Consider the following 23,600-nt stretch of genomic DNA (forward strand, 5'->3'; position numbering starts at 1 on the left):
AGGTCATAAACTCGCAGCCCAAGGGCCACATGTGGCCCCCTGATCAACTTCAAGTTGTGAATTTTTTCTGTATTTCTGTCTGGGTTATTTTTTGGTTTTATAGAATTATTTTTACGTTATAAATATATATTCTTTTGTTTACTATGTATCGTTCCATGTCGAAATTCCAAACTCTACTTTTGAATCAATCAGTTGATCGCTAAACACAGCAAATATCAACAAATATTTTCCCATGAATGATTATTATATTAGACACAAATGTTTATAACAACAACTATTTATAAGAACAACATATGTGAGTTGGTGTAGAGTTTAATTACTTGTGTTGTTTTTTTTGTCTTTACTGCATGACTGCACTTGGGCGTACATCTGATCATCATCTACAACAGAAACCACATGTCAGGTTATACGGATGATTGATGGATGGATGAATGAATGGGTGATTAGATGAATGGATGGATGGTACCTGCATGTGATCGTATCTTCAAATTCGAGTAAACACACCCTTTGTCTGGTTTACTTTTCTCTCCTGTTAAATGGAAAATATTAATGAATAATATAATATAATATAAATGATGAACATTTTTCTTTCCATTCTCTATGAATTAGATGTGGTTCATATGTACTTACCATTGATTTCATGGCGTTTTTTAATCTCAATCAAAGAATATACAACACCCCTGGCTTCATCTGAAACACATACATTTTTTAGAATATAATCATTATAATCATTAACAATCTCCATAAATTATACATTTTTGGGGTAATCATTTCTAATCACAGGTTTAACACAAAAAGAAATAACTTCATCATCTACTGTGTCCACACGCAGTTTCACTGTTTCATAGTGACAAGCATCATCTATGGGTTAAAGTCAAGCCAAGGTCAAAATAATCACTTTAATTATATTTATGTGTATGTGTATGTATGTATATATACATATATGTGTGTATATATATATACATACATATATACATATATATATATGACCAACCATGTTGAGGAGATGCATATTCACTGCTCTGGGTTTCTTTAGTTTCTGTAAAAAAAACAACAACACGCACACACATTTGCTTTCACATGGTTTTTGCTTGGCAAGTTATTGTACTGCTATGGCGCCTGGGTCGGGTCATGGTGGGAAATATTTCAGACCAAACTTTTTGCATTAAGCATTGCAAGATAAGGCAAAAAAGATAGCGAGGAAATGCAAAAGTTATTGTGAGGGAATACAAAAAATACTGCAAAAGAGTGCAAAAATATTGCAAAGGAAACGCAAATGTATTGTGTGGGAAACAGTTATTGCAAGTGCACACAAACTGTTATTGCAAGGGAAAGCAAAAAGTATTGCAAGGAGGGAACGGAAAATGTTTCACAAGGGAATGCAAATAGTATTGTGAAGGAAAGGAAAAAAGCTAATGTGATCGAACGCAAAAGTTGTGTGTAAAAGTAATTCCCGGCATGACCTGACCCGGGCTCCCTATAATGGTGATGTAGTACATGAAACGACATTAAAAAAGAAAAACATCTCACCTTTAGACTTTCTGTAGCAAAAGACCAGCAGCAGCAGCAGCAGAGGAATTATTACTAAAACTCCACAAACCAATCCACCAATCAGAGGCAAATGACCTGGAGAGCTTTCTGGTTTGGACAAAGCTGTAACAAAATAATCATTGTTATTTGTTTGATGATATTGTCACATAAAAAAAGCTTAAATCATACCTACATTTGACTGAAATCCAACTCTGTGGTGAAGTCAGAGTCTGCTGAGAATATTTTCCTTCACATCTGTAAAAGCCTTCATGTGACTCTGACAGCGCAGGGATCGTCAGCTCCCATCTCGTGTCATTCTGGACGACTTTGTCGTTTTGATAGAAGACAACATTAGCAACAAAGTTCCCCGTCTTCAGCTTGCAGCGAAGAGTAACAGCTGCTCCTTCAGCCACAGGATGTGCCGGACTCTCAAGTAGAATACCTTTGACTAAACAACCAAAAGGAAGAATGTGAAGTTTTATTTGCACCATTTTTAACAAACATTCTTCAAGTTCAAGCCCAAGTCGAGTCACCAAAGGTCATCGAGGATGAGCTTAAATAATGTTGCAAGGTTTTAACCTTTGCTCATTGGTTTAATCTCAGTTTCTAAGAAAAAAATTCATAATTCTGACTTTAATCTCAAAATTCTGCGGAGAAAAAAAACAGAATTCTGAGAAAAAAACGTGTCCGTCTTCAGCGACTTATATTCAGAATATAAACAATACACAGAATTAATAAAGGGGAAACTCACGTGATGTACTGATGTTGACAGCGCTGCTGAATTGTCCTGACTTAGACTCGCACCAGTACACTGCATGTTGCTCATTTAACTTAGTGATGCATGTTGATCCATTCAGTGTCCCAAAACTGGAGCATCGCTGACTCATAAAACCGTCTTTAAACTTCACCACTGTCCACTGTGTGGACGAGTTTCCCTCACAGGTCAGTGACACAGAGTCTGACCTGAAGTGTTGAACTTTGTCAGGACTCACTCTGAGAGACGGTGGTGACTGAAACTCTGAAAAACAAATATCATTTATAACTTTTTTTTTCAGAAGTCAGAATTGAAAAACAAATCAGAATACTGACTTTAATCTCAGAATCTCTAAGAAAAAAAAATCAGAATTTTGAGATTTAAATCAGAATTTGGGAATTTTTTATTCAGAATTCAGAATTGAAAAAAATCCAAATTCTGACTTTAATCTCAAAATTCTGTGAAAAAGTCAGAATTCTGATTTTTTTTCTATTCTGACATTTTTGTTTGTTTTTAAGTAAAGTCAGATGTGGCCCTACTATCCTCAACCACAACAGAAACATAAAAAAAATATTTTGATAATTACCAATGCTGTTATTTAGGACAGCTCTGTTTTTAGGTGGTGGTCTAATACATTTGTTAAGAACTGTATGTTATGGTGAAATTAAATCATTAATGCCAAAAACATGTTGCCTATCCCAGCTTTAACTAATTGGTCCACTATCAACCAGACACAGATGACATTGTTGAGGTCGGAATGAAACAAAAACATGAATAAAAATGTAAATGATCATTGGAACAAGGAGAAGAGGGAAAGCAAATACACAAGTACGCAAACTGACCTCTGGACCAGACAAATTTGGGATTACTGTAAAACGTGTAATGCACTGGGTCTCCTCTTCCTGCTCTGCATGCATACCCTGCTGTATTTGTGTGATTGTAGACGACATAGGAATCCTGTGTGGTCCCGTTTGTGCTTCCAGGGAGCAGCTCATATCCGTAGAGGTATGCTTTATCTATGTCAGGAATAAGCTTGTACCAGTAGAACCTCAAGCCTGCAGACGGATGTTCAGCAGCACAGTTCAGATTAACCGATGCCCCGGGATTTGGCCACAATGACGACACAGAGAGTTTAGGTGAACCTGTTGGAAGATTAAAAAACTGATTTGAAGGTTTTTGTCTATCCATCTCCAAATATAAATCATATGATGCAAATATTATATATTTTAAGTGTGGTTATCAAAATGAATTTAAACCCCCAAACGATACGATACTTCATGGGAGAAGAATATTTGTTACACAGTTACACAGTTTGCCCTTTAATCTCATTGTTTGACAGAGAAAATTAGCAATTTTATTTTGTGGGAAGAAGAGATTTTAACAACTTAACAAAACACACACCAACCAAGACCTATGTCAGCTTAGGTCTACCTTGCCACTCTATCTCACAGTTTGACAGACTTGTCCAACAGAAAACTGAAGTTAAAAACCATTTACTCTCCCACACCAATGTCCATAGAGAAAATCAGCAATTTTAGCTGCTGCTCTACTTCTGCTTCAAGTGGTCAGTTTGTGTCACTGAGATAAATCCAAACACAGGAGTTTAAACACAGAAGTCACAAAATAACACATTAGAACTTACTAATGGAGGCAGCATTGGATCAGAAACTCCTGTGGGCTGTGATGTAAAATCACTGCTTTTCTCTATGGGCTTTGGTGTGGGAGAGGGAGATTTAATTAATTTAATTTCCCAGCCTCTATCACAGTGAGACAAAGTGGCAAACACATTCTTAAGCAGATGTAGATTTGATTCGTGAGACTTGTTCTTTTCTTTAATGATTTCATTTTCAGTGAGGGTGATTATCTCTGTCCCTCTCCCAAGCGATCCCTTATTAATGCATTATCTTACACTTAAATAAAAACAATTTTATATCCAGCAAAACAAAAACATACCAATTACTGTCAGTGTGAAAGCTTTACTCCACCGCGTTTGGCCATATGTACTTCTGGCCCTACACATGTAGTCTGATGATGTTGTAGCATAGACAACTACATGTTCCGTTTTCTTTTCTGGAAGAACAACTTGCTGTTTCATCCACTCATACCCCCACATGACGTTTTCTCCACCCTTCATCTCACACGTGAGCCTGGTCTTCTCTCGGTAGAAAACCTCAGGCCAATTGTGGTTCAGCTTCACAACAGGTGTGATGGCAACTTGCAATTGAAGCAGCAGAAAAGGTCAAATACACATACGTGTCGACAGCTAAAAACGCAGTGTCTCACTTTTAATTTTTTCATTTAAAATAAAAAAGTTTGCTCATACCAAATGTGTCACTCTGCTTGGTGTAGTAACGTGGAGTTCCTCGTCCTCCTGCGCACCGGTAAAGTCCTTCCTGTGAGACACTGATTCTGTCATTCGAGTGGAAAACGACGCCCCCTGCAGTCAGAGGTTGGGCGTTTGTGCCACTGTACCAGGAATATTCCCAGCCAGATGTTGATGGGCTCACAGAGCAGGTCAACATCACAGTGCCCACTGTTGAACTGTTGCCTTCCAAAATCACTGCCTTAGGTTTGTACGCTGTTCAATTTGGAATAAAAGTATATAAATGGACATAATTATTCTCATAGAAAAAAAAATTATTATTTTGTGGCTTTATAACCAGCTGCAGAACAAGTTTATATATAAACATTTTAAAATCGTCAAGCAAAACACAAAATGTTGAAATATCTCTAATCTCTAATATTTTAGGGGGGTTTTAAAGTTAGAAAAAAACAAGAAAATGTTTCTTTTTCAAATCATTTGCTTTAACTAAAAAGAAATGAAATCACTGAGCGTCATCATTTACCTCAAGACAGATGAAGTTGCCAAAGTCGCACTTACTGCTAAAAAATATCAATTACTTTTATTATTATTATTATTATTATTACTAAAATTATTGACGTTTCACAATCAAAAAAGTGTACAATTTATGTCCTTTGTTCATTTTTAACATGTTGTACTTCAATTTCCCCTCCATTATAATTTCTCATTTCCATTTTAAGCTTTAAATACACATAGATGAAATAAAGGTGTAAATATAGACACTTACCTGAAAATGTTAGATGAACCTTATTACTTTCCTCCTCATTTCTTAAGAGTTTATTTTGACCAGTGCAAGAGTAGTGTCCTGTTTGTATGAAGTATGTCTGATATTTCTTATTTGATCTGTACTTGGTTAGACGTTGACCTTCTCTGTTGTAAGAATACAACCAGTCCGTCTCTTCTCCTTCCTTCACGTCACATATGAGGGTGACAGACTCGCTTTCGAAAAATACTGACGAGTTTGGTTCAACATTCAGAACAACTACAACAAAAGAAGCAAATGTTTTAAAAATTGAAATACAATTAAAAAACCAGTAGAACAAATCCACACGCTAAAGAAACTTGTTCTTTTATTAGGGTTTGAGCACAAGGAGCGTAGAACCCCGTTGAAACTCAAGGAGTTATTCTTCTTCTTCTCCCTCTCAAAAAACAACTTTATTTGTAGTTTAGAATCTCAAGAAAGAAACAGAATAAATAAATTATTAAGTGCGTGTTCGGTCTAAACCTAACATAACATGTACTGTCATGATAAATTCAACTATTTTACCCACAAAGTAAAATAAGATGGTGAAATTTGCTAATCTTTTGGAAAAAGAATAAAGAAAGAAATAATCTCGGCAGGCTTGTTTTGCAATAGAAATTTAAGAAGCAAAAATCCAACTTTGTTTTAAGATAATACAGCTCATTTTAAGTGAATTTAATCTCATTTAAGGGAATATTTCTCACATGAGAGAATTTCTTTGCTTGTGATAAGAACAACTTTGTTAGATTTTGGCCAGTTTTGTACACTTTCTTGTTTTTCCTCGTTTTAGTGCACATTACAGTCTGAAAGTTAACAAAGTTTTCAATATTCTAGCCAAGCAACATTTGCCAGATTAAAACAATAAAATTGAATGGAGCATTTGTCTTATTTTGTCTTAAACCAATTCTCTTCAAGAAGTTCAAAACTTAACATTTTGACATTAAATTTGAGTATGTAAAGGTTAAACCTCATCTGTGTCACAGAACTGCTCTTTGACTGAGATTACTAGATTACCACTGCTCATTCTTCACAGAATCAACTATTTTATGAATCCAAAATCAGTATTGGAGCCCACATTGATACAGATAGTGTATCAAAAGATCAATAAATCAGCACTAATAAAAGAAAAGGTTGAGACTTACCTTCAGCTTGTCCACAGTACAAGAGAAGATTCAGTGCTTCAAGTGAAAAATAGAAAGTCAGACATGATTAAACTGACAAAGAAACAATGAAAACTAAAGCGTAAGTGAGCGACTCGGAAAAATAAAGTGACTTACAGAATAATCCCAGCACGCAGACCAAAGTCTGTTCCATCCTAACGTCCAAAAACCGACGCTCTGTTAATCTCCTGATGGAAATTTCTCCTCAAACTTGAACGTGTACAAAGAGAAAACAAGAAGCTTTGAGAAACAAAAGTGCAGTATCATTTCAATATCTAAAAATTGGACTTCTTCTTCTTCTTCTGAGCTGATCTGGGCTGTGAGCGCTTCCTTCCCTTTTGCACAAAACGAACACGTCTTGAGCAGTTTGACCAGCACTAATGCACAGGCTCATTCACTTCACTTTTACCACACAAGTTTCAAGTCCAGATGAGTCCATTTGGATCACTCATGAACCTCTAATATTGTTTAAAGGCCACATAGACCGGAAGCTCCAATTAACGCTGCGTTTGTGTGTGTGTATCTGCGTCATTACCTCGTTTATGAAACCCTAAAGTTTTAGAACAACAGTTCAGCCACTGCTGAGAAAATAGTGTTGTATTGTTTTCCTGGGCTCTGCGAAGCGGATCGGCACTTCCGTAGTTTGATGTCGTCATCAGAAATCCTCACCACTCCTCTCACCACCGTAGCGCCTCCCGGTGCGGGCACTAGTCCGGGCACATCCGGTTGCGTACATTCAACCGCAGAAGAAGAAGAACTACTCTCGTTGTAGCTGCTGAGATGCAGAGCATCCACCGTGCCAGAGGGGGAGCTGTGTATCTCAGAGCTGGCCTATCTATTACGTCACTTCCAGGTACCTGGCCAATCACAGGACAGTGGGAAAGCTCTCGTTGGCTGGCCAATCCCAACACAGTCCACGTTCTGGGGGTGTGGTTTTGGTCTGAAACAGCGCGGCTGACGAGAGCGTCAGTGAGGAGATATTTTGATCGGCTCGTTTGCAGCGATAAGGAGGTTTTTAACCATGAAAACAAGTTAATATATGTAAGTAGACCTCCATAACTAACATATATGTCTGATACAAGCATTCTATGTCGCCTTTAATTTGGCTTGTTGTATTAGATTAGGTGGGTTTTATTTGGTTGTATGAGTGGCACACCTAAAATAGGGTCACCACAATTTTTTTTTATTTTTATGATTGCAATTATTTTGTGCAAAGTATTGTTTTTTTAATGATTTATTATTTTGGTGGTGCAACACGAATGTTGAGATGGGGAGGGCGGAACCTTTGTTTCCCAAGAGTTGCCCGGGAAATGGTTAGGGGTGTGCAACCGCTGCCGCTCTCAGAGACAACCTGTTATGGGGAAAACAACAACCTGGTCTTCATGTGTCTCTCCTTTACCTGCTTAACACAGGTCAGTGTGTTGGTACACCGCGATTTTGTCATCTGTTGGCATCCTGCGAGAAAAAAAGAAAATTTAAAATCTATTTTCACATAAAACAAAATCTCAAATAACAATATTTAACAATCAGAAAATCCCTGTGTAAATTGTCAGTAACATTTATTGTCCCCTTAGATATAATAATCTTTCATCTTTTTCCCACAATAACCATTTCTTTACAATTATTTTAAACGTAATTACAGATTTAAAAAAATAGGGCCCATGTGCAGTACTGTCACAGCCCACTAGGGTGACTTCCCCAGCTGAACTGCCTCTACACTGCCCCTACTGGTCATGTGAGTATTGCATCTTTCTGGTCACTGAGCAAACGCTGTCGATTAGCGATAGCGTTCGTAACATTTAACAGGAATTTTGACTAAAATATGTCAGTGACAACAACGTTTCTTACTAAGAGAGCGCACAATAAAAGCTAATAGCGGCCTCATGCTTTTGTGGCTTAATAAAAATAAGGAACTTTAGTTTTAAGTTTTCAAGGCAACTTTAGCAATCAAAACATCTGGTACTGATCTGAAACATTTGCATTGTCTTTTAGAACTTGTTTTAGCAGTTGGCCCTGAGGGAATTAACATGGCATAAGATGAAAAATGGGTAAAATACCAGGCGACAGTCTACCGGAAATATCACAATCACAAGTCACAATCACATTAGTCTATGTAGGAGCCTAAATTGAAAATACCATACCAGTCCCAATGTTTCCAGAGCCTCCAACTGTTTCATAGATACAAACGTCACCTACAAATACAGCACAGGGTGTAAATGTTATTCTCACAAATGTAATAACCGGACAAAGAAAAGGGGACTGTCCTCCAACGAAAGATAAGTATGTGTCGTATGCAGGAATTACGACCCATAAATAACAGCCTTGGATGTGTCGATGTCGAGTAGCTTCGTTGAGGTTTCCAATGTGTGGGGATTAGGAGCGTGATTGGTTATGAATTTAGAATATTAATAATTAATTAATTATGGAATAATTAATTTCTTATAAAAAGTTGAGTCAAATCCTCACACGTGGCAACAACATGTTGGGGATCAACTATAGTGGCAATAATTTGATTGATAAAAATAAAGTAATAAAATATTTTGGAAAATTAATTAAATGTTAATTAATTCTAGAACGGGGCACCACCCTGAAAACAGGGAAAAGACAATCAATATATGCCTTTAAAATCAGCCTTAAATAATCACTGTAATTGACTATGATATCAAAGATATCCCAATTTAACAGTATCGAAGGTATGAATCCGAGCACAGACCCTCTCAACCCCCATTTGTCATAGTATTCATGTACAAAAGACATAGAGCATTCCTTCAGGTTAATAAAAGTAACAATTTATTTAATCAAACATTGAAATTAATTAAACAATCATGTTCACTAAAAGTAAACATTATTGAGAACGAAAATCTATTGGTTGAATCAACAAATATCACTTGCTAAGCTACAACAACACAGGCTATATACAACATAAACACCAATGTGTGTGTGTGTGTGTGTGTGTGTGTGTGTGTGTGTGTGTGTGTGTGTGAGTGTAACATGAGACAAAGATAAGACAGGGGAGTGACGCGGTTGGCCGAGCAAAGCCACTCCCACTTCCAACACCAAAGTGGAGAAAGCATGCGCAGTAGCAGTGACGGTAGACGCACGCTTCCACCAAAGATGGCACCAGAAACACATTAACACGAGGTCGCAGACCTTGGGTCGAACATGTGATAGCATGGCTGTAGAGACATGCGTTCGACGCAAGATGGCGCCTATGAGGAGACTCTCATTCATGAATGAAAGAGAGTGAGTGAGTGAGTGAGTGAGAAAGAGAGAGAGGTGTGTTTCAAAGCACAGTGTGTTCAGTGAATGAAACAAAAGTATCGTGTACGTGAGAGTTTATGTCAGTTTAAACCACACAGACTTGACACAGGCAAAGCCAGGCCAGTCTGTGAATCTTAACGTTTATGCCGACATTCTCTCACCACGTGATTTGTCTCTGCGCTCACAGCGGGAGAAGACAAGTCACGGCAGGGTGAGCGGTGAGCTCTACTTTCAGCGGCACATTTAAACATACAGGGCGATCAAAGAAAACTATCTCACTGCGTGATCGCATGGCATGAGAGGAGAATTAATAACGTGTAAACAAATACAAACAGTTAACAACAGTAAAACAAATACGAACGTGTGTCACAACCGAACAAGGACTTGAACCCAATAGCACGACTCGAAGACAACTTCCAAAAATATTCCAATTTATTGGACAAAGTAACAAATGAAAATCACTCTCAAAGGAGGAAAAGTAACAACAGAAAATCACTCTATCGAGGAATCACTAAATAAGCAAAAGGCAAAAATAACAAATTATAATCACTCACTGGGAGGAGACAAAAGGTTCGGGCAAGGTGCCAAATCAAAATCACTCTTCACGAGGAAAAAACTCTGATGACTCAAAAAGGGACAAAACAAAGTAGCAACTAAGAAACTCAAAAACTTTACAAACAATTGACGTGGCGTGGATTGGCGTGGGTTCTCTGGCATGACAGACAAGACGAACTGGCACAGGGCAGAGGGAAGCACAGGCTATATCTAAACTCAAAGTAATGGGGAACAGGTGGAAACAATCAGGGCGGGGAAGATAATCAGACTGGCGGGAAAACTACAGGGGAAGGGCAAGTTATCTGAAACAAGAGGAAAGAGAGATGTCAAAATAAAACAGGAAGTCACAAGACAACAAATAGAAGGCAAAACTAAACATAACTTAACACAACTTTCTAGATATGACAACGTGTGGGTGCGCAGTCCAACACGTTCAACACAAAGGAAAGTTTACAAAACACAGAACCTTAACCTTACTCTGCCCAGAACACTTTGCCTCTTACTGTGAGCTGATAACACGTTTTGCGGTCCGTCGGGTCCGGTCCAGTTCGTTGGAGTCGCGGAGTGTGGATGGGCCGTGGTGTGGGTCACAGCGGACAGCTGCTGATTCTATGCAGGATGGAGGACAGCAGTTTGTGCTTCAAGTCCGGAGAGAGATGTCGGCCCAGGTGCGGACATCGTGGGTCGGAGGATGGCAGCTGGCGGCTGCAGCGTCTCCATTTCAGTTCTGGAAGGATGCGTGGTTAGACGCGAATCAAGTTTCTCACTCGGGCAGTGAGGCCAATGAGATTCACTGACCCTATGGAACGCTGACCAGTCGTAAAACCAAGAATGTCTCAAATGGTGGACTGAGACTTTGTTGAAAACTCAAATCAGGCTTTTGAAACTGCAAGTAGGCCTTACCCATGGAGAACAATAGAATAATGGATTACAGTAGACTTCTCGGCCCCAACACCAAGTAGGAGAGCGAAGCCATTTTGTTTCACCTTTCCTTTCTCCTGTTTTAAGTTAGGAGCTGAGGTAAGTTATTTGTCATTTATTATCTGTTTTCTTTTTTTAGGTAAGATTAGGTTTAAAAGGAGACGTTTTGCTTTATAATTTCGGCCTTGTTCCTCTCTGAAATTAATAAAACTGCTACACTTGGTTGAACAGACTTTTGATTTATTTGGAAAGAGGAGCTGGAAGACACACACACACACACACACATAGGTAACCCCTGGTTTCCCTAGGCCAGGGACATAACAGTAATATTATATTGTAAAAAGTTACAATTTGTATCAATAAAAAATATAGAAATAAAAAAACAGCTATTATTCATGCAATGTTAAAAAACAGGTAGAATGAGAGAAATATTTGCTAAAAAGCTATGTGATTGTGTTGCGCTGTTGCTGCTTCAACATGAATGCAATTGTATACATTTGCCATTCGGGGAATCAATCCCTATGCTGATGACTCACTGCTCTCCGTGGAACTTCACCAAAAATCTAATAAAGGCATTGAAAACTGCCTAGTGGCGCATGAGCTGTTTATTTGTTTATTATGTCTATATGTACATAGTTCATGGAAAATATGTTTAAAGAAAATCTGATTTTGTTAAAGACTTGAATCCTTTTTTTGTATTTGAGGAGCCCACACAACAGAGTAGAAGATAAAACAAAACTTTGTTAACGGCCGTGTCTCCAAGAAAAGACAGAACTTGACTTCTCATTTCCTTTTTGCAGCCAAGGCACACAGAGACGTGTTGCTGTGACGGACATATTTAGACAGTAGTGACACCAACAAGTACCGGAACTGTAATGTGAGAGGCTTTTAGTGACAAACAGACACAATAAAATGATAGAAATAAATAAAACAACACACCAGCTATGTAATAGTACCAAATAATTCCTTCCTCACTCTGATGCCCCAGAAGTTAATACAACTAAAATAAAACAGTCCATTAAATTGAAAAGAAATATGGATTTCCATGTATTTAAAGGGTGTTAGATACATTTTGGTGTAAAACCTGTAACATAAGTCTCATTGTTTTTAGCTATTGTCGTGCAGACATGTTGCATATACGTAAATGGCTACAGTCATGTAATGTAGAACAGTGTTTACGAATTTACCACCAGAGGAGGTTTGCGTACCACAGTTTGAGAACCATTTCTCAAAGGATTAAAAATATGTTCTTTCTCATGTTTCTAATGTGCACAGTAGGGGTGGGTCAAATTAATGTGGGACTTACGTGGCCCAAAGAAGAGGGAGTTTCATCCACGTTCATCACGTACCAAACTCTGCACTTTTAACTGTTCATGTTAAACTTTTTGTTTCCGTCACTTAGACAGATATCGTGACGTATCTCTACAAGATTGTCTTGCAACATATTGATTATCCCAGAATCGTTGTATCGTGATGTCATTGGTATCGAGTATCGTATCGTGCCTCTAATATTTGAATTATCGTAAAACACAGACTATGTGCACATGACAAGAGAAGAGAGTTTTTCTCGATTTACCTTTGGTCTTTATTACTATTGTAGCTATTTTTACCCAAAAACTATAGAGTGGAGAAACATAAATCCTGACTCAGTTATCACTTGTCGGTGCATTTCCTTTTCAAGTTTGACGTTAACTCCTTAAAGTCAGACTGACTTATGAATACTTATACTTATTCATGCTTAGGTTCAGTATGTGATATGTATGTAATTTCAGTATTTCAAATGTTCCTTCTGCATGCGGACGCATGCTAAACTCCTGTATAATGTACTATTTTTGTCTCTTTTGCGCATTTCCAATAGTAACGGTGCAAAAGAGAACTTCTTCTGTTCCAGTGCTTGGGTTGATTACTGATCTGGAAGCAAAGGGGAAGAAAAAAACAAAACAAACTAAGGATGTTGTCTTTCATTTTAGTACCATGTACACAGCATTTTGCCAAGGATATTACCACTAGATTTTCCAGGGTTAATTTCAGAATATACAGTTTCCTCGGCCACAGCAGGAGTTGATTTTCCTGTGAATGGAGACATGAGCAGATTGAAATGTCACTGTTATTATGCAGATGATTTTCCATGTAAAATCTTTAAAAACAAATCACAGATTATGAAATTAAATGTTGTCTAACATGTTTGGAAATAATAACACTAATAACTAATCTGACCTAATGGTAAGAACTACAAATATAGTTAATCAGTGTGATGAAAAATAAGGTTTGTTTAATTTGACTACAACTATAATCAGTTAATTTAATTACTTTTCTCTATCGATTTGTTGATTCAAATGTTGTATTTAGTCATTTAATTTCACAATTATTCTGCTCGTGTGTGTATGTATGGGCGGGTCCAGAGGTTAATTGGACAATTTAAATGAAATAAGAGGTCATAAACTTGCTGCCCGAGGGCCACATGTGGCCCCCTGATCATTTTCATGCGGCCCAACACCAGATATCAAGTAGTGAATGATTTCTGGCTGGGTTTTATTTTGGTTTTATAGAATTATTTTTACGTTATAAATATATATTCTTTTGTTTACTATGTATCGTTCCATGTCGAACTCCAAACTCTACTTTTGAATCAATCAGTCGATCGCTAAACACATCAAATATCAACAATTATATTCCCATGAATGATTATTATATTAGACACAAATGTTTATGACAACAACTATTTATAAGAACAACAGCTGTGAGTTGGTGTAGAGTTTAATTACTTTTGTTGTTTTTTTTGTCTTTACTGCATGACTGCACTTGGGCGTACATCTGATCATCATCTACAACGGAAACCACATGTCAGGTTATACGGATGATTGATGGATGGATGAATGAATGGGTGATTAGATGAATGGATGGATGGTACCTGCATCTGATCGTATCTTCAAATCCGAGTAAACACACCCTTTGTCTGGTTTACTTTTCTCTCCTGTTAAATGGAAAATATGAATGACTAATATAATATAATATAAATGATGAACATTTTTCTTTCCATTCTCTATGAATTGGATGTGGTTCATATGTACTTACCATTGATTTCATGGCGTTTTTTAATCTCAATCAAAGAATATACAACACCCCTGGCTTCATCTGAAACACATACAATTTTTAGAATATAATCATTATAATCATTAACAATCTCCATAAATTATACATTTTTGGGGTAATAATTTCTAATCACAGGTTTAACACAAAAAGAAAAAACTTTACCATCTTCTGTGTCCACACGCGGTTTCACTGTTTCATAGTGACAAGCATCATCTATGGGTTAAAGTCAAGCCAAGGTCAAAATAATCACTTTAATTATATTTATGTGTATGTGTATATATATATATATATATATTTAAAGACTTGTTACACTTAAAGACCAAATGACAAATAAATCAGGCCAACCATGTTGAGGAGATGCATATTCGCTGCTCTGGGTTTCTTTATTTTCTGTAAAAAAAAAAAAAAAACACGCACACACACTATCATTTGCTGTCACATGGTTTTTGCTTGGCAAGTTATTGTACTGCTATGGTGCCTGGGTCGGGTCATGGTGGGAAATATTTCAGACCAAACCTTTTGCATTCCCTCGGGGAACACAAGGGAACACAAAAAGCATTGCAAGATAAGGCAAAAAAGATAGCGAGGAAATGCAAAAGTTATTGTGAGGGAACACAAAACATACTGCAAAAGAGCGCAAAAATATTGCAACGGAATCCAAATAGTATTGTGAGGGAACAAGATGCAAGGGATGGAACACAAAAAATTTGCAAGGGAACCCATAAAATACTGCGAGGGAACTCAAAAATATTGTGTGGGAACTCAAAGAGTATTGCGATGGAACGCAAAAGTTATTGCATGGAGGGAACAGAAAAGTTTTTGCGATGGAACGCAAAAAGCTATTTTGCAACAGAACACAAAAAATATACAAATAATAATACAAAAAATAATACTGCGAGGTAATGCAAAACGTAGTGCAAGCGAAAACAAAAAATGTAGCGAGGAACTGCAAAGTTATTGCGAGGAAACACAAAAAGTATTGCATGAGGGAACGCAAAAAAAATTTGCGAGGGACGGCAAAGTGTTTCGTAAGGGAACAAAATGTTTTGCAAGAGGGAATGGAAAAATTTTGCAATGGAACTCACATGTTTTCTACTCACAGGTTTAACACAAAAACGAAAACACTTTACCATCTTCTGTGTCCTCACGGTGTTTGACTGTTTCATAGTGACTAGCATCACCTATAGGTTAAAGTGAAGCCAAGGTCAAACTAATCAATAGCATACATATATTTAAGCTAATGACAAATAAATCAGGATAAAGGCCAACCGTGGAGAGGAGATGCATATTCGCTGCTTTGGGTTTCTTTAGTTTCTGTATACAAAAAACACATTTGCTATCACATGGTTTTTGTTTGGCAGGTTATTGTACTGCTATGGAGGTTGGGGCGGGTCATGGTGGGAAATATTTCAGACCGAAATTCGCTCGAACGCAATGTGTATTGCAAGGGAACACAAAAAGCATTGTGAGGTAACAGGAAAAATATTGCAAGGAAATGCAAACGTTATTCTGAGGGAACCCCGAAAAATACTGCGAGGGTACTCAAAAATATTGTGTGGGGAAAGCAAATAATTATTGCGAGTTAATGCAAAAAGTTATTGCAAAAGAACGCAAAAAATTATTGCGAGTTATTGCAAAATGTTATTGCAAGGGAACGCAAAAAGTTATTGCGAAGGAAAGCAGAAAATATTGCTAGGGACCGCAAAAGGTTATTGCAAGGGAACGCAACAAATAATACTGCAAAGTAACACAAGCAGTATTGCAAAGGAACAAAAAAATATTGCAAGGAAACGCAAAAGTATTGTGTAGGAAAGCAAAAAGCTATTGCGCGTTAATACAAAAAATATTGCAAGGGAGCGCACAAAGTTATTGCAATGGAATGAAAAAAGTTATTGTGCGAGTTAATGCAAAATGTTATTAAAAAGTAATGCAAAGATAATTGCAAGGAGGGAACGTAAAAAAAAAAAAGCAAGGGAAAGCAAAAGTTATTGCGAGGGAACGCAGAAAAATTGCAAGGAAATGCAAATGTATTGTGTGGGAAAGCAAACAGTTATTGCAAGTTAACACAAACTGTTATTGCAAGGGAAAGCAAAAAGTATTGCAAGGAGGGAACGGACAATGTTTCACAAGGGAATGCAAATAGTATTGTGAAGGAAAGGAAAAAGCTAATGTGATCGAACGCAAAAGTTGTGTCTAAAAGGAATTCCCAGCATGACCTGACCCGGGCTCCTTGTAATGGTGATGTAGTACATGAAAACAACATTAAAAAAGAAAAACATCTCACCTTTAGACATTCTGTAGCAAAAGACCAGCAGCAGCAGCAGCAGCAGAGGAATTATTACTAAAACTCCACAAACCAATCCAACAATCAGAGGCATATGACCTGGAGAGTGTTCTGGTTTGGACAAAGCTGTAACAATATAATCCGTGTTATTTGTGTGATGATATTGTCACATAAAAAAAGCTTAAATCATACCTACATTTAACTGAAATCCAACTCTGTGGTGAAGTCAGAGTCTGCTGAGAATATTTTCCTTCACATCTGTAAAAGCCTTCATGTGACTCTGACACCGCAGGGATCGTCAGCTCCCATCTCGTGTCATTTTGGACGACTTTGTCGTTTTTATAGAAGAAAACATCAGCAACAAAGTTCCCCGTCTTCAGCTTGCAGCGAAGAGTAACAGCTGCTCCTTCAGCCACAGGATGTGCCGGACTCTCAAGTAGAATACCTTCGCCTGTACAACCAAAAGGAAGAATGTGAAGTTTTATTTGCACCATTTTTAACAAACGTTCTTCAAGTTCAAGCCAAAGTCGAGTCACCAAAGGTCATCGAGGATGAGCTTAAATAATGTTGCAAGGTTTTATCCTTTGCTCATTTGTTTAATCTCAGTTTCTAAGAAAAAAGGCATAATTCTGACTTTAATCTCAAAATTCTGCGGAGAAAAAAAAACAGAATTCTGACAAAAAACAGCGTCAGCGACTTATATTCAGAATATAAACAATACACAGAATTAATAAAGGGGAAACTCACGTGATGTACTGATGTTGACAGCGCTACTGAATTGTCCTGACTTAGACTCGCACCAGTACACTGCATGTTGATCATTTAACTCAGTGATGCATGTTGATCCAGTCAGTGTCCCAAAGCCGGAGCATCGCTGACTCATAAAACCGTCTTGACGAAACTTCACCACTGTCCACTGTGTGGACGAGTTTCCCTCACAGGTCAGTGACACAGAGTCTGACCTGAAGTGTTGAACTTTGTCAGGACTCACTCTGAGAGACGGTGGTGACTGAAACTCTGAAAAACAAATATCATTTAGAACTTTTTCTCAGAATTACAATCTGACTATTTTCAATTCTGACTTTTTCTATTGAAAAAAATCAAAATTCTGACTTTAATCTCAAAATTCTGTGAAAAAGTCAGAATTCTGAGATTTTTTGTTTGTTTTTAAGTAAAGTCAGATGTGGCCCTACTATCCTCAACCACAACAGAAACATAAAAAAAATATTTTGATAATTACCAATGCTGTTAATTTAGGGCGGCTCTGTCTTTAGGTGGTGGTCTAATACATTTGTTAAGAACTGTATGTTATGGTGAAATGAAATCATTAATGCCAAAAACATGTTGCCTATCCCAGCTTTAACTAATTGGTCCACTATCAACCAGACACAGATGACATTGTTGAGGTCGGAATGAAACAAAAACATAAATAAAAATGTAAATGATCATTGGAACAAGGAGAAGAGGGAAAGCAAATAAACAAGTACGCAAACTGACCTCTGGACCAGACAAACTTGGGATTACTGTAAGACGTGTAATGCACTGGGTCTCCTCTTCCTGCTCTGCATGTATACCCTGCTGTATTTGTGTGATTATAGACGACATAGGAATCCTTTGTGGTCCCGTTTGTGCTTCCAGGGAGCAGCTCATAGTCGTATATGTATTCTCGGGCTATGTTAGGAATAAGCTTGTACCAGTAGAACCTCCAGCCTGCAGATGGATGTTCAGCAGCACAGTTCAGATTAACTGACGCTCCGTGATTTGGCCACAATGACGACACAGAGAGTTTAGGTAAATCTGTTGGAAGATTAAAAAACTGATTTGAAGGTTTTTGTCTATTCATCTCCAAATATAAATCATATGATGCAAATATTATATATTTTAAGTGTGGTTATCAAAATGAACTTAAACCCCCAAACGATACGATACTTCATGGGAGAAGAATATTTGTTACACAGTTGAAAGGACTAAAATGACTGTATCCGACTGATATCGGTATTGGCAGGTACTTCGGTTTATATCGGTATCGTGACATCCCTACTGAAAACATAGCTGCTCGCAGATTGATACCATTCATCACCAAAAATAATCTATGTCAAATGTGTTTGCCCTTTAATCTCATTGTTTGACAGAGAAAATTAGCAATTTTATCTTGTGGGAAGAAGAGATTTTAACAACTTAACAAAACACGCACCAACCAAGACCTATGTTAGCTTAGGTCTACCTTGCCCCTCTATCTCACAGTTTGACAGACTTGTCCAACAGAAAACTGAAGTTAAAAACCATTTACTCTCCCACACCAATGTCCATAGAGAAAATCAGCAATTTTAGCTGCTGCTCTACTTCAAGTGGTCAGTTTGTGTCACTGAGGTAAATCCAAACACAGGAGTTTAAACACAGAAGTCACAAAATAACACATTAGAATGTACTAATGGAGGCAGCAGTGGATCAGAAACTCCTGTGTGCTGTGATGTAAAATCACTGCTTTTCTCTATGGGCTTTGGTGTGGGAGAGGGAGATTTAATGAATTTAATTTCCCAGCCTCTATCACAGTGAGACAAAGTGGCAAACACATTCTTAAGCAGATGTAGATTTGATTCGTGAGACTTGTTCTTTTCTTTAATGATTTCATTTTCAGTGAGGGTGATTATCTCTGTCCCTCTCCCAAACGATCCCTTATTAATGCATTATCTTACACTTAAATAAAAACAATTTTATATCCAGCAAAACAAAAACATACCAATTACTGTCAGTGTGAAAGCTTTACTCCACCGTGTTTGGCCATATATACTTCTGGCCCTACACATGTAGTCTGATGTTGTAGCATGGACAACTACATGTTCCTTTTTGTTTTCTGGAAGAACAACTTGCTGTTTCATCCACTCATACTCCCACATGACGTTTTCACCACCCTTCATCTCACACGTGAGCCTGGTCTTCTCTCTGTAGAAAACCTCAGGCCAGTTGTGGTTCAGCTTCACAACAGGTGTGATGGCAACTTGCAATTGAAGCAGCAGAAAAGGTCAAATACACACACGTGTCAACAGCTAAAAACGCAGTGTTTCACTTTGAATTTTTTCATTTAAAATAAAAAAGTTTGCTCATACCAAATGTGTCACTCTGCTTGGTGTAGTAACGTGGAGTTCCTCGTCCTCCTACGCACCAGTAAAGTCCTTCCTGTGAGACACTGATTCTGTCATTCGAGTGGAAAATGGCGCCCCCTGCAGTCAGACGTTGGGCGTTTGTGCCACTGTACCAGGAATATTCCCAGCCAGGTGTTGATGGGCTCACAGAGCAGGTCAACATCACAGCGCCCACTGTTGAACTGTTGCCTTCCAAAATCACTGCCTTAGGTGTGTACACTGTTCAATTTGGAATAAAAGTATATAAATGGACATAATTATTCTCATAGGATAAAAAAATATTATTTTGTGGCTTTATAACCAGCTGCAGAACAAGTTTATATGTAAACACTTTTAAAATCGTCAAGCAAAAACACAAAATCTTGAAATATCTCTTAATTTTAGGGGGGTTTTAAAGTTAGAAAAAAACAAGAAAATGTTTATTTTTCAAATCATTTGCTTTAACTAAAAAGAAACGAAATCACAGACTGAACGTCATCATTTACCTCGAGACAGATGAAGTTGCCAAAGTCGCACTTACTGTTAAAAAATATCAATTACTTTTATTATTACTAAAATTATTGACGTTTCACAATCAAAAAAGTGTACAATTCATTGTCCTTTGTTAATTTTTAACATATTTTGTACTTCAATTTCCCCTCCATTATAATTTCTCATTTCCATTTTAAGCTTTAAATACACTTAGATAAAATAAATGTGTTAAATATAGACACTTACCTGAAAGTGTTAGATGAACCTTATTACTTTCCTCCTGATTACAAGTGCAAGAGTAGTGTCCTGTTCGTATGTATGTCTGAATTTTCTTATTTGAACTGTACTCGGTTAGATGTTGACCGTCTCTGTTGAATAAATACCACCAGTCTGTCTCTTGTCCTTCCTTCCCGTCACATATGAGGGTGACAGACTCTCCAAGGAAAAATACTGACCAGTTTGGTTCAACAGTCAGAACAACTAAAACAAAAGAAGCAAATGTTTTAAAAATTGAAATACAATTAAAAAACCAGTAGAACAAATCCACACGCTAAAGAAACTTGTTCTTTTATTAGGGTTTGAGCACAAGGAGCGTAGAACCCTGTTGAAACTCAAGGAGTTATTCTTCTTCTTCTTTCTCGAAAAAAAACCCAACTTTATTTGTAGTTTAGAATCTCAAGAAAGAAACAGAATAAATAAATAATAAGTGCGTGTTCGGTCTAAATCTAACATAACATGTACTGTCATGATAAGTTCAACTATATAAGTATAATAAGATGGGGAAATTTGCTAATCTTTTGAAAAAAGAAAGAAGAAAGAAAAAAGAAATAATCCTGGCAGGCTTGTTTTGCAATAGAAAAATAATCTCCATTTAAGAAACAACTTTGTCTTAATAACATATTACATCTTATTTTAAGTGAATTTAATCTCATTTAAGTGAATATTTCTCACATAACAGAATTTCTTTGCTTGTGATAAGAACAACTTTGTTAGATTTTGGCCAGTTTTGTACACTTTGTTGTTGTTTTTCCTCGTTTTAGTGCACATTACAGTCTGAAAGTTAACAAACTAGTTTTCAATATTCTAGCCAAGCAACATTTGCCAGATTAAAACAATAAAATTGAATGGAGCATTTGTCTTATTTTGTCTTAAACCAATTCTCTTCAAGAAGTTCAAAACTTAACATTTTGACATCAAATTTGAGTATGTAAAGGTTAAACCTCATCTGTCACAGAACTGCTCTTTGACTGAGATTACTAGATTACCACTGCTCATCATTTGCAGAATCAACTATTTTATGAATCCAAAATCAGTATTGGAGCCCACATTGATACAGTTAGTGTATCAAAAGATCAATAAATCAGCACTAATAAAAGAAAAGGTTGAGACTTACCTTGAGCTTGTCCACAGTACAAGAGAAGATTCAGTGCTTCAAGTGAAAAATAGAAAGTCAGACATGATCAAACTGACAAAAAAAAACGATGAAAACTGAAGAGTAAATGAGTGACTCGGAAAAGATAGTGACTCACAGAATAATCCCAGCACGCAGAGCAAAGTCTGTTCCATCCTCACGTCCAAGAAACCGACGCTCTGTTAATCTCCTTGTGGAAATTTCTTCTCAAACTTGAACGTGTACAAAAAGAAACCAAGAAGCTTTGAGAAACAGAAGTGCAGTATCATTTCAATATCTAAAAGCTGGACTTCTTCTTCTTCTGAGCTTATCTGGGCTGTGAGCACTTCCTTCCCTTTTGCACAAAACAAACATGTTTTGAGCAGATTTGACCGCAGTAACGCACAGGCGTGTTCACTTCACTTTTACCACACAAGTTTCCAGTCCAGATGAGTCCGTTTGGATATCTCATGAACCTCTAATATTGTTTAATTTGGCTTGTTGTATTAGATTAGGTGGGATTTAATTGGTTGTATGCATTAGTGTGGACTGTGGTGAAACCACAGCTCTACATGGGGAGTAGACGTCACACAAACAGGATGTTCTGCACAGACACACCCACATGTCACAGAGAAGCAACTGTTTCTTAATCTATAAATTGTATAAAAGCAGATTTGCTAATAACAACATGTTGTGGTTTGACTTCATCCACATAAATGTCATGTGACAAAAGTGGGCGACGAGGCCATTAAAAACGGGTCAGAACTAGAAAGTGCAAGTTTATTTTTAAACGACAAGGTATTTCAAAGTGCTTTACACTAAACAGCAGTGGCGATAATCATATTTTTATATAACCTTCAACACCTAAGCCTCAAAATGTCCTTTTTTGCTCATTTTAACCATAAAAAGGGCCAGAAAATGTCCTGTGAGTAAGGGCTTTTGCCTAATAACAATGCCAATATCGGGCAGTTATTTACAATTTACTGCATGTAAAAAAGTTTTTAGAAAATCCACAGTACTTGTACACGAACACCGGATTTTGCGTGTCAAATTTGAAATTTCAACATCTTCGCAGCCAATTTAGAGTGTCCAATTTCCCCAAATCTGCATGTTATTGGACTGTGGGAGGAAACCAGAGAACCTGGAGAAAACCTATTGCGGATGACGGACCGTCTTGCGCGATTTTCAGATTCCCGTAGCAGCCTCCGCATGCAAACCACTTGAAGCTCAGCTTCATCTGGTTGTAGCGACTGTCAAATACGTCACTTCCACGGAAACTCAGCTTCTCTGTGGAGTCAGTGGAGCAGTGGGCGGACACTGGGCTTCTGATGGCTGATGATTGGAGGAAGGGTGTGACTGTCCCACTCGTTCTTCTCCTGCATCTACGGTAATATCACAAAAACAAATGGTAAGCTAATGGCGTGTTGTCCCCAAGGACCAGGATTGGTCAACACTGTTCTAAAATAATGTTCCTCTCACTTTATTTGTGTTTTTCTTGTACATTCTTATGTATTTACTTTTTCTGGAGTGCCACAGATGGACAAGGAACCATATATGGTACCTTCAAGTCTTGTTCTATCCTCCAATAACAAGGGTTCTCAATCCTGGTCCTGGGGACCCACTGCCCTGTATGTTTTAGAAGTTTCCTTGCTCCAACACACCTGATTCAAAAGCTCAGCTCATCAGCAAACACTGGAGAAGCCTGATAACTATCCATTTATTTGATTCAGGTAGTGGTCCCCAGGACCAGGATTGAGAACCCCTGCTCTAGGGTTTAAGTATTTCAATGAGTTAAGGGTTAAGGCCATGTTATCATTTGGTTTTCTTTCTATTCTTATACATATGTAAGGATAGGAAGTGACAGAAAATGGCAGTGTTACACCCCTCGGTGTAGGTACAGCCTGCCGGAAATAATCAGAATTAGTAATAGTAGC

At 37.5% G+C, this 23,600-nt stretch overlaps 2 protein-coding genes and 1 long non-coding RNA gene across 4 annotated transcripts; all 3 read right to left on the reverse strand.

Annotated features, from left to right (window-relative positions):
* Nucleotides 1–334: 334 nt before the first annotated feature.
* On the reverse strand, nucleotides 335–757 carry LOC131456595 (uncharacterized). Its single transcript, XR_009239918.1, has 3 exons — nucleotides 631–757; nucleotides 467–529; nucleotides 335–380 (listed from the first exon to the last, which is right to left on the reverse strand). It is a non-coding gene; the product is annotated as an uncharacterized LOC131456595 (long non-coding RNA).
* A 699-nt stretch (nucleotides 758–1,456) lies between these two features.
* On the reverse strand, nucleotides 1,457–6,702 carry LOC131455915 (uncharacterized). Its single transcript, XM_058623791.1, has 9 exons — nucleotides 6,666–6,702; nucleotides 6,531–6,566; nucleotides 5,512–5,628; nucleotides 4,608–4,862; nucleotides 4,301–4,498; nucleotides 3,127–3,339; nucleotides 2,282–2,548; nucleotides 1,724–1,978; nucleotides 1,457–1,653 (listed from the first exon to the last, which is right to left on the reverse strand). The coding sequence occupies exons 1-9, from the start codon at nucleotides 6,700–6,702 to the stop codon at nucleotides 1,478–1,480; spliced, it is 1,554 nt and encodes a 517-aa protein (XP_058479774.1). The 3' UTR covers nucleotides 1,457–1,477.
* Nucleotides 6,703–11,524: 4,822 nt separating this feature from the next.
* LOC131456590 (uncharacterized) lies at nucleotides 11,525–22,119 on the reverse strand. 2 transcript variants are annotated; one of them, XM_058625055.1, is made up of 18 exons: nucleotides 21,806–22,119; nucleotides 21,670–21,705; nucleotides 20,523–20,756; nucleotides 19,770–20,024; nucleotides 19,403–19,660; nucleotides 18,160–18,459; nucleotides 17,410–17,679; nucleotides 16,859–17,113; nucleotides 16,663–16,788; nucleotides 15,648–15,692; nucleotides 15,509–15,559; nucleotides 14,724–14,768; nucleotides 14,541–14,591; nucleotides 14,361–14,420; nucleotides 14,197–14,259; nucleotides 14,051–14,110; nucleotides 13,290–13,355; nucleotides 11,525–13,196 (listed from the first exon to the last, which is right to left on the reverse strand). In XM_058625055.1, exons 1-18 carry the CDS (start codon nucleotides 21,840–21,842, stop codon nucleotides 13,189–13,191), a joined length of 2,220 nt encoding a protein of 739 aa, XP_058481038.1. In that variant the 5' UTR covers nucleotides 21,843–22,119; the 3' UTR covers nucleotides 11,525–13,188. The 2 variants fall into 2 exon arrangements, with proteins under 2 accessions (XP_058481038.1, XP_058481039.1); XM_058625056.1 differs by lacking the exons at nucleotides 15,509–15,559; nucleotides 15,648–15,692.
* Nucleotides 22,120–23,600: the final 1,481 nt, after the last annotated feature.

The sequence above is a fragment of the Solea solea genome, chromosome 3 (assembly GCF_958295425.1).
Source record: "Solea solea chromosome 3, fSolSol10.1, whole genome shotgun sequence".
Taxonomy (NCBI): Eukaryota; Metazoa; Chordata; class Actinopteri; order Pleuronectiformes; family Soleidae; genus Solea; species Solea solea.